A 16,129-nucleotide genomic window follows, 5' to 3' on the forward strand; every position below is an offset into this window, starting at 1 on the left:
GACGTGGCACTCATTAATGTTTTGGTTATTGTGAATGGCGCAATAGTTGTTGTTGATGAGATAACAGGTTACAATAACAGCTATATCAAGATTGCCAGGTTACGTTATAATTGTGAGAGAATTAAGATTGATACGCAATTTTTTCAAAAGAATGTAAAAACACTGGAAAATATCATATGACACTAGTTTCTCATTTTGACGTAAAAAATGACGAAGATTGAAATCAAGTATTCACTATTAAAAAAGCGGCAAAAAAAAGTTGTCGCCAATTGGTGTGAAATGAAAAGGAGAGATCTTGTCAAGACTAGTCTCTAATCGGGTGGCGGCATTGCATTTGGTGTGAACTTGGCGCGGCGCATCCTTTAATGTGAAACGAGGCACACGACTGCGTTAAACTTGTATAATTACACCATATCCGTTTCAATTGAAGAGTGGACGAGTATGGTTAAGCTTTACGTCGGCGACTTGAAGGAGCAATGTCAAGTGTTTCTCTTCGACACCCTTTTCTTTGAAGTTTGGAGACACCGTTCCGATTAGGTTGCTAAAGCTTTTCGAGTACTTTTTTCTTGGAGGAAGTAGGTTTTCACACACTTAAAACATCCGGTTATGACCTTCTTGCTCGCGACCATTTGAGGTGACAGAAGGATGAGTGAAAATGGAATTTAGATAAAAATCTGACTCTGACATTAACCAATGAATAATCGTTTCAAACAACAGGTGGCATAATTATTCGAGTATACCATACTCACTTTCATTTCAGGTTTTTGTTTTCTAGAATGATTTATGATAAAATGTGAACTAACAGGAAAACCTTTTACCGTAAAATTTACACTTATTTTTTTCGAAATTCAATATGACCTGAAAAACTTGTAGTCTTCATTTTCTCTCTATTCTCAATGCACAAGAGTTTTACCAACAAACATCATGTTTCTACAATGACGATAATCGGATAAAATGATCAAAATAAAACTACAGATCTAGTAAATGAGAAAAGGAAGACACTGATCTTTTTTCACCAGTAATTTGTAAAACATATATAGTTCTATACTTTCATGATTGGTACGTTTTACAAAAGACTCCAAAAATAATGACGATACCTTAAAAGTGGAGTACCGAGGTCTGAGACATTGCATTTAACTGCGGAACATTAAAACGTTCTGAAAATTTACTTTTAAACAAGTCATAGTGGTTCAAATTTTTGAATTAAAAGCATGTTTTCAGCTAAACTTGAAGATGTCAGTTGTTTCGCAAGAAAGGTTTTCTTTGGTTATCACAGTTTAATTCGCTAATTTTTTCATGTTGTTTCTCTGAATGATATGCTTTCTCAGTCGATGGGTGCACAATTATGGCACCATTTTCTGCGTCCATTGACCAAAAATGTATTTAAATCAACGAATGAACGCGTAATAAACGGACAAGAAAAGCATTAAAGAGTGTTAATAAAATAAAAATAAGGTACCGTCCGCTGCGACACTGACAAGTTGACAACACTTTATATGTTTCAAAATTCGGTAGTTTCGGGCCATTTTGAGTCTCAAAAAGCAAAGACTGAGATTTCGACCGTGTGCCTTAAATTTCATCATAGATATCTTGTTTTTCCGAAATATCAAAGTTTGCTTCTTTGTGCTCAATTCTTCATTCCAAATTTGGTCTGATAGGAACAAGCTTGGCAGCTTTTGTGCGGGAGCCCATCTGTGTGAAATAGGTCTCAACTGAAGCAGCCTTTCAGAAAAAGCTACAGCTGATGTCTGAATCCGTTCCCGTCAATTAAATGCAAATAACTGCATTGTGAAAATTAAGTAATTTTGTTTAAGCTTCTCGAGGCTTTGCTGAAAATTGACTCGAGGAAGAAGTTGTCCAAATTCGAAACATTGCACATGGTTCAGAATCATCTTGAATGCCTGTCACAGATTTTGACACAAGACTCCAAAAGTGAGAATCTCAAAAGCAAATCCGAATTATCAGTTATGCGAAATTTTCCTCAAAATGGCCCTGCACCTTTCCAGTTTGAACTCTCTTTTTTTTCATAGGTTTCAATAACGATTATGACAAAAAAAAATCGAATACTTTCCAAACTTTAATACGATACCTCTTGAAATAAATTTTTGAACATATTAAATTGTGTTTTTGACAAAATGAAACAGCCCAAATATGTAAAACCTCAGACATCGCAAGCTTCCGTGATAAATCTATCAAAAAAGTTCAAAGTCCGCATGATTTGTTCATTTCATACATTTTCAGGACTAGGATCAACATATTGGATACTAGACGAAACAATCGTCAAAAATCAGAAAATTCGCTACAAGGATCTGTTGCGTCGGGTGTGGCGATTTTTTTCCTTTTTTCCAATTTTTAGTCAGTTTTCTTTTTTTCTACGTAACATTCCGATTTTCTTGCCCTTTTCATTTAATCAAATCGATAATTATTGGTTTGAAATTTTGCAATTCACAAAATGACGGGAGTAGGTATTATTTTATTTTATTTTTTTACCGCCAAATTTTTAACTTATGGTGGAAAACCTCACCTGGTGCGTAAGGTCCCGCAGCGAAAATCTCTATTTCTCTCTTCACAGCATGCTCTCTCATCGGCGTTTTTTTGAAGAGATGGTGGCAGCGATAAAGAGAGAGAGGGAGAGAGATAATTTTTCTCTGAGGAGACGCAGGCATGTAGTTTCACACTAGAAATGCGTTTGAAAGACTGGCTGTTGCAGCCATGTTTTCTGTATTCCACTTTGCGTTTTTTCTCATTTTTAATAATTCTCATTTAGTTTCTAATTTTCAGATGTCTGAAGAAGATCAGTCAGCTCCGAATGGTTCGGTACCTGGTCCGGACGCTAAGGCTTGGCCGGAACTTACAGTTGATCTCGAACCCGAAGTGTGGAGGTAAGTTATGTATTGCAAAAAGTGGGAAACTCAAGCATCATTACTTTTCAGAGCTTTGTATCGAGAAAAACACGGTGAAAAATTCCGATGCTCAGTTGAAATGCTCATGGAACTTGAGGAAATTTCGTGTGAAATTGAGGCTGAACAGAAGCTTCTCGATATCCTTGTGAAAGTCACATTCATTGAAAGAAATCTGTGTTTGAATGGCCCACAAAGTGGAGAGAGTCTCTTCGAAAGTCTGGAAGAAGCTAGATCGGATGAGCAGCCACTGTTATTCGCAACGGTCTCCGATCTGACATCATTCTGTGACTCCATGAAGCCAATATTCCAAACCGAGAAAGTGAAGGGTACACTTATATATCGCAATTCTGGATATCAATCTCGTCGTTTCATTCAATACATTCGTAGAAGACTTGAGCCTGGTGACGTCATCGATTCCACAACTTTTCGTCAAGTGTAAGTCTATATGGTGTTTCGTTACATTAATTACATGTTTTTCAGAATTCAAGACTTTCAAGAGACAATTGGCGTTCCTGATTCTGTGAAGACTTTTGCAAAAAGTGAGCTGACGCTTGATTTTACCTCTCTGCGTACTGTGGCGCGCAATGTTCCAGGATTTCGATATGGTAATATAGATATGTAACACTGAATGAATAACCCTTAATTTTCAGATAAAAGCCTAGAACGCCTCGATTTGACACCAGAAGCTGAACATCATCTTCCACTCCATTTGCCAATTTTCACGGAAACTCTCGATTTCAACAACCCGCATAAACACGACTATTCACGAGTATTCTCTTGTTATGTTAGAAACGATTGCACCCAATACCCAAATCGATTGAAGGTATGATTTCTTATCTATCTCTATGAAAATAAATATAATTTTTCAGGGAACTGTCGTTTCTGAGACTGGGCTTGGAATCGGTTTTATGTGCTTCCAGGACAACATGAAAGACTATCTTGGCAATGATTTGGAAAAGGGCACATTCAATGCAGCCAATTACAGATTTGTAAGTATTCCATCGTTGTAAGGGATTTTGTAAAATTTACTCATAAATGAGCAAAAATGAGAGAATTTCATGATTTTAAATGTCCCGTCAAAGTTTAGGCAAATTGCTACATTTTTGAGAACTATGATCTTTTGAGGAAATCTAAAGCAATGTCACATGTAATGGCCCGTAGAATGTTTGAACACAATTAATTGAAGAAAAATTACAGTATAAAAATCTTTTTTAAAAAAGTTTTTTGGTCGAGTTCCAACATTATGAGTAACAAAAACTTAGTAGTAGTTGTCACTTTGACAGAAAATAAAACATTTCCAAACGTTTGTGAAAAGTTTTACTATGGTAACTGGTCACTTTGGCACTATGGGAGTAGTTTAAAACATTTTCCAAGCTGGCGCTACTCCACTAGGTAGATCAGCTTCAGATTTTCAGATTGTATAACTCATTCTGAATTGCCCGAAAATGATTCAAGGTGGCCTATCATTTACGGAATTTTGTCTGGAAATGTAGTACTTGGTCGTATTAGTAAGAATATAAAAAGAAACCACAAAACAGTTCCAGGAAATACAAAAAAAGCTGACCGAAAAACACGGAGCCTATTTTCAGATCTTCATTACGGCTAGCCACTTTTTCATAGTTTTCTACACTTTTTAAAATTCTGCAATTAATTAAAAAGTTAGAATTCATACTCAAACCTGTCAAAAATATTTCATTCTTAAACCATAATTTGTACAAAAAAAGCTTTAGATCTTCAAAAAAAAAATTATTAAAATTTTCAGCTCGCCGTAGAAGGAAACATTAATCCCAGCAACCTTTACGAACAATTTGAAGTGTTCAAAGTGGTGAACATTCCCTTCGGCTTTGACAACAATCTTGTCACAACCGGGAACGAAACGATCTACCGGGTGCATTTCAATTTGGAAAAAGTGGACTCAACGTTTGAAAATGTGCAAACCGAACTTGAAGCTACTCTAAGACGTGTAGTTCACCGAACTCGGAAATCGAAAGAAGACAACGATAATTCGGATGATTAATGAGCCCGCGGACCAGAAGTTTTTCATCAATTACTCTAATTTTTAACGTGCATAATGTTTTTCATGATCTCCCATGTTGAATGAATTTATTTTTGAAAAAGCTCACTTGCTCCTCAATCACAAACCATATCTTATTCTTCATCCCAACCCCATTGTTTTCCATTGTTTTATCAATTTTTCACACATATCTTCATTTATTTATTACGTTTTTTTTTTCCAAAATAAACTGAGAATCGCTGTTGAATCGAAATCAATTTTATTTTGAAGCATTTAAATTAGAACTCCTCATGTATTTTCCGTTATCACGGATGATTTGATTGTCGAGAATTTTACGTGGAAAATGTAGCGAGGAGCGGAACTTTTATTTGGAAACTTTATAAAATATAGTGCTCGAAAGCGTTAAAACTTTTATTCAAACGTCTATGGGCCTAAAGATTATTCTGGAAAGCATTATGTTAAGCCAACAAATATACAAATGAAGTAACTTGTTTTTAGATCGTTGCGAGACCTACACTGATATCTCAAAATTACATTACCAATTTGAAATTTAAAAAAGAATTTTCAAAGCACGTAAAATATGGTATAGTTCAAAAACTTTTTTTGAGAAATTGGGGTCTCCCTTGATAAATATAGAAAAAAACTGATTCACTATAAATCATGACATATGTGAATTTTTTTAGAAAATAAATTTGAAAGTCACTGACGTTTCAGGGTTATAGAGCTCAGTCAGTTCTAGAAAACCGTACACATTTATTCTCAGAACATTTAAAATTTTGTTATACCGTTGCCAACAATATTTTCTTGATCTTTGCTCTCAGTGTTTTGTAAATCTAAGCAGTTTGACTTTAACAAGCGTGACCAATTAATTTACAATTCGAGATTATTATTAGAAATTTCACGCCAGATCAGAAAATATTTTTTAAAAAAACCTTAAAATTTAAAAATAGCATATCATAGAATACATGGAATTTTGATGAGCACAAAATTAATATGTGAAAAAAACTTTCGAATTTGATTGAAATTTGGAAAAATTGATAATTTTTTACTCAATCCATTTCCCGTGTTTCATCTCCCCGAAAAATATCCTATGCCATTTTTCTCTCCCCTCACCTTTGCCTATCGATTTTGACAGAGGGACGGCTAGTAGAGACGCAGATAGAAAAGGAAACACTGCTCTCTTCTCTCTCGCCGTACGACGGGTCTCGCAACGATCACCGACCAGCCAGTGATTGTTGTTCTCTAACCATGATCTCTTGCATTTATTCCACTACTTTTCGAGTGTTTTTGAAGTTCTGGAATGCAAGTTTTTAGTTTTCGTCGTCGGAGTCAATAGATAAACACAATTTGAAACTTATATCGTCGTTTAAATTGTTTTTACTCCTATTTGAACATTTTTTCTTGGCAATTTTTTGAAATTGGTTAAAAAAATCATTTAAAAAATTTCAGCAATGGCGGAAGTTCCTCATCACAATATCCCTGCGGTCGACATGCTCAACGCAACGTCTCGTCTTCAGCTCGAGGCTCAGGAGGTAAGAAAAACGTTATTTTCACTTTGATTTTCCGATAATTTGTGCATTTTCAGCTCCGTAACAATAAGCCAAACTGGGGATCTTACTTCCGCTCTCAAATGATTCAAGAAGACGACTACAACTTCATCACCAGCTTTGAAAACGCCAAGGTGAGATTATTTAATTTAACAACTGTGAAAATTGAATATATGTATAAATTTTAGTCGAAAGAAGAGCGTGACCAGGTTCTTGCCGCTAACAATGCCAATGGACAGGCAGCTAAGACCATGGCAAACCTCATCACTCAAGTCGCCAAGGATCAGAATGTACGATATGTGCTTACTCTTTTCGACGACATGCTTCAGGTAAGAATTTACAAAGGTCTTGTGATCAATAATAGAAAAAATATTCAGGAAGACAAATCCCGCGTGGAACTTTTCCACTCTGCGGCTGCTCGTCAGAAGCGCACCGTCTGGTCGCAATATCTTGGAATCTTGCAACGACAAGATAATTTCATAGTCAACCAGGTATTTTTTGGGTGTTAAATGTTTTGGCATTAATTATGTCGTAATCCAGATGAGCTCCATCATTGCCAAGCTTGCCTGCTTTGGAACAACTCGCATGGAGGGACAAGATCTTCAGTACTACTTCTCCTTCCTCAAGGAGCAGCTTAAAAACTCTACGGTAAGAGTTTAAGTTTGCAATTTTAATTTTATGAATTTAAAGTTTCAGACCAACGACTACATGAACACCACTGCTCGTTGCCTTCAGATGATGCTCCGTCACGATGAATACAGACATGAATTCGTTGATTCTGACGGAGTTCAGACTCTTGTCACTGCTCTCAATGGAAAGACCAACTTCCAGTTGCAATATCAACTTATCTTTGCTGTTTGGTGCCTCACTTTCAACGCCGACATTGCCAGAAAAGCTCCATCTCTTGGACTTATTCAAGCTCTCGGAGATATTCTTTCCGAGTCCACGAAGGAAAAGGTCATCAGAATCATTCTCGCTTCTTTCGTGAACATTTTGAGCAAGGTTGATGAGCGTGAAGTCAAGAGGGAGGCTGCTCTCCAGATGGTTCAATGCAAAACTTTGAAGACTTTGGAGCTGATGGATGCTAAGAAATACGACGACCCAGATCTTGAGGATGATGTCAAGTTCCTCACTGAAGAGCTGACCCTTTCAGTGCACGACTTGAGCTCCTACGATGAGTATTACAGCGAGGTAAATCTAAATCTCACCAAGACTTGCGGATTTGGGAGTCAGGTTCACTGCCTGGTGGTGCTCCCACTGGGCTATAATTTGAGCCACGTCCTAGCCAGGAACCGTGGCCGATAATCCAGTCGTGGATTACTGCACTTCTCAATAGAAGCTGGCCGAACCTAGGGGGTGAGGCCGGACTTGAACTCGTGACCTCCAGATTGCTAGCGACCACCACTACCGACTTAGCTATCCTGACCCCGGATAATAGTTTTCATTAAATTGCAGGTTCGTTCCGGACGTCTTCAATGGTCTCCAGTGCACAAGTCAGAGAAGTTCTGGCGTGAAAACGCTTCCAAGTTCAATGACAAGCAATTCGAAGTTGTCAAGATCCTTATCAAGCTTCTTGAATCTAGTCATGACCCACTGATCCTTTGTGTTGCTTCTCATGATATCGGAGAGTATGTTCGTCATTACCCGAGAGGAAAGACGTAAGTGTAAATGAGAATACTGCAATTTTCAAATCAGAGTCTTCAAAATTCAATGTTTCCAGCGTCGTCGAGCAGTATCAAGGTAAGGCAGCTGTTATGCGTCTCCTGACTGCCGAGGATCCAAATGTTCGCTACCATGCTCTTCTTGCTGTTCAGAAGCTTATGGTCCACAACTGGGAATATCTTGGCAAGCAATTGGACAGTGACGTTCAAACAGATACTGTCGCCGTGAAGTAAATCCCTTTCTGAAAATGCAATCTTATCTATCATTCACATTCCACTTGACCCCCAAACTAACTTTTGTTGTATAAAAATACAGTGTATTATTCTTTTGAAACTTCACTTCGTATTGTCGTTGTCACTGTACTATGCTTGTACACCACATTCCCATTTCTCTCTCTCTACCCGATACCGAACATCGTCTCACTGTACTTTTTTAGTGATAAATTTCATCTAGTTTTTACCTTCTACCTACATGTTCATCTAGTTACTTATTTTTCTGCGATATACTATTTTTTGTTTTAGTGATGATACCTGTTCAATTTTTCACTTATTTGCAACGCCCAATAAGTAAAGTTTTTGAATTTTTTTTCTTGAAAGTATAATTATGTATTTGCCGATTGGAAAATCGTCGCGATCATTCTAAGATCTTGTCAATTTCAGGACAATACGAAAAGAAACATCAACTTGCCGTTTTTGTTTTGAAGAGCAAAAAATTGTTCAACTGAAATAAAAGTTCTCTTCTGTTAAGATATGAAGTTTTGTAAAATTGAAAACGATTAACTTTATTCTATATATTTACTTTAGTCCAGAAAGTGAAAAAAATGCTGATTGTGAAATTACAGCGGAAGTTTTGGAATAGATCAAAAATAATTTGTCACCTCACTAGTTTTGCATGCAGAAAAGTTACAACTTTTGCAATTGTATCTGCTTGTGATTTTTAAGTGACTCACTTCAATCAATATTTAGAGATTTGTTGAAACCTATATTTGAATTATCAAAAAAATATGATTGATTGTGAATTCGTTTTTTGTGCTCCGCTGCGCCCAACTGGTATGGGACTCCCCCTCCATTTGAGCAGTTTAGGGCATTTCCGATTTTTTTCATAGAAAACTAGTTTTGGAATCGGGTTCAGCATACTAAAAAACCTATGAGTCTATAATTTTTTCCTGATATCTCAAAACTTGAGAACAAAAGAGCAAAAAGTTGAAAAATCGACCGCCCAACTGCTACGGGAACCCCTGAGATTTTCGATAATTTTGACAAAAAATCTCATTTTTTCGAAAGAAACCAAATTTTTCAGTTTCAAAGTTTCATTTCATTGTGTAATTCGGTGGTGTACTTTTCATTTTTCATATCATGGAAATAACTGAAAACATGCAAAAGCACGATTTTTAATATTTTATGATCTTTAAGCCCGACTTGAAGCAACTGAGTTGGCTGACAATTTCAACAACTGTGAGCCATTATAGAGCCAATATTGTACATAGCGTTTACCAAGCTTTTTGGTGCCACTCGACTTTTAAGCTCATATCTGAGCAGCCGATAGAGCTTTCTTTACAAAAATTTACAGACTTATGCTGAAAAATATACAAATCATGAACCATTAACAATAGCTTTATCAATCTTCAAATAAGTTTGGTCTTATTTATTTCATATACGCAATGAAACTAAGTTTATTTATGTTTTCGAATTTTCGATTTTCGATTTTCGAAATATATTTTCAGAAATCCCAGAAATATTTCAGGAATTCGAATTGATCACATATCAGATACCAAGGACCGTCAAATTATTTTTGTTCAAAACCCGCCGCTAACTCTCGGAACATAGATCCGATAATTGCGTTATGAACTCGAAATTCGACACATTTGTTTAAGCAACGTAACTTGTATGATTTAAATTGAAAAAAATAAATAATTCTAGATTTATTTTTAGACGCGCCTAGAAAATGAGGTCGTAAGGTTTTATCGAATCACTTGATATATCTTAAAATAACAGACTTATCTCTCTATAAAGTGCTCACAAAGTTCTGACGTTTTTCCCACAATCTTTTCCTTTGCGAATCCACGTTAATTTTTAAAGCTTTTTACTTTTCAGTGTTCAGAAGATTGAGGTTTTTGTGCTCTGAAAAGTTCAACCCAACCCCAAAAACATCATTTTTAATCTGGTACAACATATAACAGTTTATGTCAAAAAATCAACAATTTTCTTAACGGCGACGGTGGAATGTGCGCTTGACCTTTGGCTTTGGTGGGAGGATGATTCCGTCATACTGAAAATTTGAAGATGAACAAAGGTATCTATGAAGCGAAAATTTACCTTCTGTTGGAACCACTTGATGGACTCCTCACGCTCGACTCTGTGGGATGGTCCGACACGTCCTGGGGCGCGTCTTCTCTTGGCGATACGGCGTCCAGCACGGTCAAGGACAACGTAGAAGTCCATTCCGTAGATTCCGATCGATGGATCGTACTTGATTCCCAAGTCGATGTGCTCCTGCAATTCATTAATACTTACAGCTGACTAGATCGCTTCTGCAATGGTTACCTGGACTCCGAATCCGAAGTTTCCGGTGTCGGAGAAGTTCTCCTTGTAGAGCTCGTACTCCTTGACCTTGAGTCCCTTCTCGAGGATTTCCTCGGCCTTTGGTCCGCGGACGGTGCAGTGAACGGCGATCTTTTCGTTTCTGCGGATACCGAAGGTACGGACGGTGTAGCGGGCCTTGGAGAACACTGGGGTCTGTCCAGTGAGCTGCTCGAGCACCTGAAATAAAATAATTCAGTTCATATTCTGCAACAAGTGAAAATTAACTTACCTTAGCGGCACGGGTCAGTCTATCTCCAGACTCTCCGACGCAAATGTTGAGGCAGAGCTTCTGGATCTTGAGCTCACGCATAACATTGCGGGCCTTCTTCTCGCGGATTTCCGTCTGCTTCTCGATGTCACCCATGTCTGTAAAGAGGTAAATAACAATAAAATAATTTTAAATGTAACGGCACAAATTAACAAAAAAGAAAATTGCAAATTTCTAACATCAGAGAATTTCAAAGAAAAACCCAAAAAACTAAAAATAAACAAACTAATAAAGGTTTTCCACCTAAAAATCATCTTCTAACTAATAACCCTAAATTAAAATAATCACTAACAAAAACGCGAATTAAATTATGAAAATCCATTGAACAAAGCTTTCGATTGAAAAAAGTTCGAGTCATCCAATTGTAAAGGGCCTAAAATTTAACAAGAAAAAAGGAAAGATCGGAAATTCTCCTGCAGAATACGAGAGGCAAAATGACTACGGTAACACTCGTTTCTGGCTGTGTGTCCTGCCTGCACATCTAACTTTACGCTGGCAGAATGCCAACATCTCTCGCGTCATCTCGAGTCTCCCACTTCCAAGTGATATTTCCTTTGCAAACCCGGGGGTCTTTGCGTTTTTGGGCCACACATACAAATTCGCTTGGCAGATGGAAAGCAATCGATTAGAATCTGTACAGGACATGTTTCCACGGAGCCGCCGTTGATTTGGTAAGACTTTGGGCCTGAGCCATTATTAAATAAATTTAGTTATCCGGACATTTTTTTATTGTAAAAAAACGGTATTAAATGTGAAAAATTGAACAAAAAAGGTCCAAATCAGTAAGATATGCAACAAAAAAGGTAATGTAAAAAGAAATTGGAATGTGTTCAAATGAAAACGTTTTTGGAGCAACAGAAAAAAAGTAAAGAACAACCGGTCATTCAAAATCACCTAAGACAGAAATTTGGAAATGAGGAGAACAGATAAGGAATAGGTTGACAAGAATTTTGAGAATCACAATTGAAAGTTAACCGTTTCAGAACAGAGATCTATTGATGGAAGCAATTGAAAGAAGGCCGGAAACAAATTTTTGAGTAAAATGAAAAGGAAAGCAACTAGAAGTATATGATAACAACGATTAAACTTCATCCACTGGATTTTCATGATTCTCGTTTCCAAGAAGGACGACAGCTCTGCAAACGGAGATTATGATTGACTTTTGAAACGGAGAGGGGAAAAACTCACTGATGACATCGCTTTCCGTGAACTGAGACTCGAACGGTTGGAGAGTCGCCAGTGGAAGTTGGCGATAAGCTTGATCTACATCCAAATAGTCGGAGAAATGCGTGACGGTATTCAGAAGAACACAGAGCATAAAGGTAGAAGTTGTAGAGATAACTGAAAACGGGGAAAGGTTTGGAACCATCTTTCAGCTTTGAGCTCTTTTCATAAACTACTGAATTTTACAAGAAGTGAAAAAAACCATAGCATGTATTGAATTTTTTGGAGAGTTGAAAAAAGAAAAAAAGCAATTAATTTTTTGTTTTAGGTAGCCATACCTTGTGACTTGAAGAAGATTTGCAATGGCACGGAATATCTGCCAAAACAATGAACCACTAACTCGTCTGAAATGCTGTCCAGTTCAAAGAATTCTCAAAATATTAAGACTTACCGAACGAAGAAAGATATAACGGAGGCAGGAATATTGCAGATGATAAAAGTAGCAGATGTAACGAACAGAAGAACTGATATACGACTGCGATCATCGCGCGGCGACCGAAGTTGGCGTTGAGCTAATGTTTCAGTCCGACTGTTTTGTGATGGCTGTCTCCAGAACCAATTACGTTTGTCAATTTTCCGCAGGCCACGAACGACGCACATGTTCAGGATAACAAGAAGTAGAACGGGACCCCAGCGGCAGATACACTGAAAATTAAACATAAAAACTACTTTTAAAAAAATTCGATTCACTTACTTCTCTTACTATAAGATAGAATTTAAAAACTTGAAGTGCCTCCACATCTTCGTTGCGAACAATTGTGTAGATCGTTCTGGAAGTTGAAATTACACAAAAAAATCTGTCTAGAATATTAACTCACTTGTTGGTGAGAGCATCCGTCACGACACCAAGCTTCTTTTGGAAGACTGATGGAAAATATATCATCAGTGCAATAAAGTAGATCATGACAATGATGAGCATGGTACGACGACGGGATGGCTTTGTCTCATTGTTTTGAAAAAATTTAATTGGATGACAAACTGACACATATCTGTCCACTGTCATGGCAACAATATTCAACGCACTGAAATAGTTGATTTAATTAATGACCAATGTTTTGTTATAGACAATGCTGTCCAAAAAAAGTTATCCCTTTTACTTTTTAAAAATAAATTTGCTAATTTTTCCAATAAATATAACTCCGAGACTAGAACTGCTATCGAAAAAAATTCTACCAACAAGATATGGCCCATTCCCTAAAATTATGGCAAAAACATCTCACGTATCCATTATTTTTTTAAAACGACTGTAACTCAAAACGCAAGGGCAGTTTGTGAAAAAAAATAATTTTCATATAATTTTTCACTGTTAACAGTTATCTTTTTTTTTAATCCATATGGAAAGAAGATATTAGAATTCAAAGTGGAGAGGTTATTCGAGCGCATTTCTCATCGAAAAGGGACTCACGAGATGTCGGCCGCTTTATTTTTTTCCATGATTTTTATGAATAATAGAAACATATAATATGAAAACAATTAGACAAAGTCATGGGATATATATTTTTTCAGTTGAACATTTTTTGAAAACAATTCTAGTTTTGGAGCTATACTTATTTGAACTATTAGAAAAATTATCAAAACACCAAAATGGGATATCTTTTTGACCACGTACATACCTTGCAGAAATAAGTGCGTTTATGAGCGGAAGCTCCAAATGAGCATGATAAAACATCCCGAGCTCCCATGATGGGTCTATCAGCTTGGCATGTCGGAAAAGAAATGGGATAAATGCGACAATACTTAAAATATCGGCAATAGCCGAAGCTTTCAAGTAGAGGAATATGCTAGTTCGAATGTGAAGAAGTGTGCACACATTCAGACATTGATTTATCATTCCTGAAATATAAAAACGTATACTCTCAGAATGTATAAATGAAAATACCTATGGATAAAACGATTGGCATAACGATGACATGGGCGACATAATCGACATGATTCATTTCGGGAGAATCATCCAATGAAGTGGTGCGGAAGCTGAAATATAAAACAAATACAACTTTTTTAAAAAAGGTTTTTGATTATTGGATATTCATTAGGAATTCTCATTTCTGAGGATAGAAGTTTGATGATTCTCAATTTGGATATTGAACGTGGGAAACCCCCCGGCAAATGAAAGTTAGCATAAAATATGATTAAACTTAATCTCAAAGTTTCGTAATGGCCTATAGAACTTTGTTACTTGCAATAGCATCGAAACTACAAAAACATTTTTAGCACCAGACACTATTAAAAAGTTCAGACCTAAACGGTTTACTCCCAAAATGCAGGAAATCCGTTACACCTCCATGCCACTAGACATTAAATTCTGTTTGAAAAACCAGATCCGTCAAAATCGAGATGTTTTCAAAAATATCAAATCGAGAATGGTCGAACAGTTGTGAAAAATCTTTTTTTTCTCTAAAAAATGGGAATAACTCAGTTTTTGCCACTTTTTTGGAAGTCATCGCTCAAAAAAATGTTATCTCCCAAGTTTAAAAAAACTGCCACTTTTTGACAGTTAGAAAAAAAGTAAAAATTTTTTTTTGAAAGGTTTACTAAGATACTCAGTCGTTTTGGAACCATATGAGTGGTTGCTCACAATAACCCCCAAACATTAATAGTATTAGAATATTATTAGTAATAGTATTAGAATATATAGCCGAATATTCGAATCTCGGTAGTTTCAAAAGTATAGCATATTTTGGAAAATATATTATTGATTTAACCTATATGTTTTAAAAATTCTCAAAGAAAAAATTGTTTTAATTGGACTCTCTCAAAAATGCCTAAGTACGTAAAAAAAATCTGATTTTTTTCTTTAAATGTGATTTTATAAAAAAATTTGAAATGTTTCGCCTTCTTAAGTAAAAAGTGATTTTTTTACAGTTCCGCATAATTTGATCAAAAATTGATTTTATCTATACTCTACAGGACAGTTTAAACCTGCAGCAATGTTTGAAAGTACTTAAAAAGTTTGCATTTGTGAAAAATTTGCTACTTTGACTGAAACGTTTAAAAAGCCTAAGAATTTTCGAGGATGTGCAATATTCGGCCATCGTGGACAATTATATATTCAAAAATACAATTTATTAAAACATTGGAATATGTAGATATTAAGGTTGCAAAATGGCAAAATAAAATGCTGTGAGCACTAAGCATAGCGTTCACTTACAAAAAGTGCACCAATCCCGCGTTATAGACGATAGTGAGGAAAAGAACGAGTGCTTTCACAAAAAGTTTGTACTTATATCTGCAGTCGAAGATTCTACGCAGCAAGAACAACAACATGGACGCCTAAGTCCGTGATATTTCTGTAAAAATACATTTAATCGAGAAGAAAAGAAGTTAAGGCGGCAAGCAATATATTTATATTGTTCGTGGAATAGGCGGCATCGTGCCATTTAATCTTGCACGATTACTGGTTTTGGCGTTCTCGGAAAACCGGGCGGGCAAAATTTAATTTGAAAAGGAGCAGAGGAATATGCCAAAAAAAATTCGATCGCCTATACTCTTCCAAATAAAACGAATTGTGAGAAAAATGATGTGATGATGCGCAAACACTTGCCAAAAAGCAAAATAACAGCGATAGAATTGAAATGCGAGAAGTGACGGGTACGTTGGCTTATAGCTCCATAGGGACCTTTGGTACCTGGCACTTTGTTGGTCAGAACTTGTTTTGATGAGAAGACAAATATTAGTCAACTCAGAAATTATCGAGACTTGTTCAATTTGTGATGTATGTAAATTTGGATGAATAGATAAGAAAATTTCAGAGATCACAAAACTTTTGAGTCAACAGAATCAAATAAAAAGTTCAAATTTCAAATCGATGAAATTGATGAATATCAAGGAAAAGCTTCTTGCGCTTTTTGTTTACAGAATCCTAACAAAATCGAGAAACAGAACCACAGAATGACCTTGGAAATCAAATTTCGTGGTGTTGAGCTCTTTGT

At 36.3% G+C, this 16,129-nt stretch overlaps 4 protein-coding genes, 1 long non-coding RNA gene and 3 other non-coding genes across 8 annotated transcripts; 5 read left to right on the forward strand and 3 right to left on the reverse strand.

The window, feature by feature from the left end:
• The first annotated feature begins 252 nt into the window (after positions 1-252).
• T14F9.8 lies at positions 253-384 on the forward strand. Its single transcript, NR_070470.1, has one exon. It is a non-coding gene; the product is annotated as an Unclassified non-coding RNA T14F9.8 (non-coding RNA).
• Positions 385-2,779: 2,395 nt separating this feature from the next.
• Positions 2,780-5,162, forward strand: T14F9.2 (uncharacterized protein). The gene is made up of 6 exons (NM_076010.7): positions 2,780-2,882; positions 2,934-3,338; positions 3,384-3,508; positions 3,554-3,726; positions 3,773-3,892; positions 4,666-5,162. The coding sequence occupies exons 1-6, from the start codon at positions 2,782-2,784 to the stop codon at positions 4,918-4,920; spliced, it is 1,179 nt and encodes a 392-aa protein (NP_508411.2). The 5' UTR covers positions 2,780-2,781; the 3' UTR covers positions 4,921-5,162.
• A 1,204-nt stretch (positions 5,163-6,366) lies between these two features.
• vha-15 (putative V-type proton ATPase subunit H 2) lies at positions 6,367-8,711 on the forward strand. The gene is made up of 8 exons (NM_076011.4): positions 6,367-6,449; positions 6,503-6,598; positions 6,653-6,793; positions 6,842-6,955; positions 7,005-7,112; positions 7,161-7,655; positions 7,920-8,122; positions 8,185-8,711. The coding sequence occupies exons 1-8, from the start codon at positions 6,369-6,371 to the stop codon at positions 8,357-8,359; spliced, it is 1,413 nt and encodes a 470-aa protein (NP_508412.1). The 5' UTR covers positions 6,367-6,368; the 3' UTR covers positions 8,360-8,711.
• Positions 8,712-10,193: 1,482 nt separating this feature from the next.
• rpl-11.2 (Large ribosomal subunit protein uL5B) lies at positions 10,194-11,074 on the reverse strand. Its single transcript, NM_076012.6, has 4 exons — positions 10,938-11,074; positions 10,670-10,885; positions 10,442-10,618; positions 10,194-10,394 (listed from the first exon to the last, which is right to left on the reverse strand). The coding sequence occupies exons 1-4, from the start codon at positions 11,070-11,072 to the stop codon at positions 10,332-10,334; spliced, it is 591 nt and encodes a 196-aa protein (NP_508413.1). The 5' UTR covers positions 11,073-11,074; the 3' UTR covers positions 10,194-10,331.
• Positions 11,075-11,570: 496 nt separating this feature from the next.
• On the forward strand, positions 11,571-11,695 carry linc-78. The gene has a single exon (NR_102163.1). It is a non-coding gene; the product is annotated as a long non-coding RNA linc-78 (long non-coding RNA).
• AH9.7 lies at positions 11,571-12,923 on the forward strand. Its single transcript, NR_102165.2, has 3 exons — positions 11,571-11,647; positions 11,960-12,298; positions 12,469-12,923. It is a non-coding gene; the product is annotated as an Unclassified non-coding RNA AH9.7 (non-coding RNA).
• AH9.1 (putative G-protein coupled receptor AH9.1) lies at positions 11,687-15,464 on the reverse strand (the record flags this gene model as incomplete). The annotated part of the gene is made up of 9 exons (NM_076013.3): positions 11,687-12,112; positions 12,165-12,317; positions 12,479-12,544; positions 12,592-12,845; positions 12,895-12,970; positions 13,019-13,222; positions 13,814-14,033; positions 14,080-14,171; positions 15,349-15,464. The coding sequence occupies 9 exons, from the start codon at positions 15,462-15,464 to the stop codon at positions 12,058-12,060; spliced, it is 1,236 nt and encodes a 411-aa protein (NP_508414.2). The 3' UTR covers positions 11,687-12,057.
• On the reverse strand, positions 11,939-12,042 carry AH9.9. Its single transcript, NR_102164.1, has one exon. It is a non-coding gene; the product is annotated as an Unclassified non-coding RNA AH9.9 (non-coding RNA).
• Positions 15,465-16,129: the final 665 nt, after the last annotated feature.

The sequence above is a fragment of the Caenorhabditis elegans genome, chromosome X (genome assembly GCF_000002985.6).
Source record: "Caenorhabditis elegans chromosome X".
In the NCBI taxonomy this organism is placed as follows: Eukaryota; Metazoa; Nematoda; class Chromadorea; order Rhabditida; family Rhabditidae; genus Caenorhabditis; species Caenorhabditis elegans.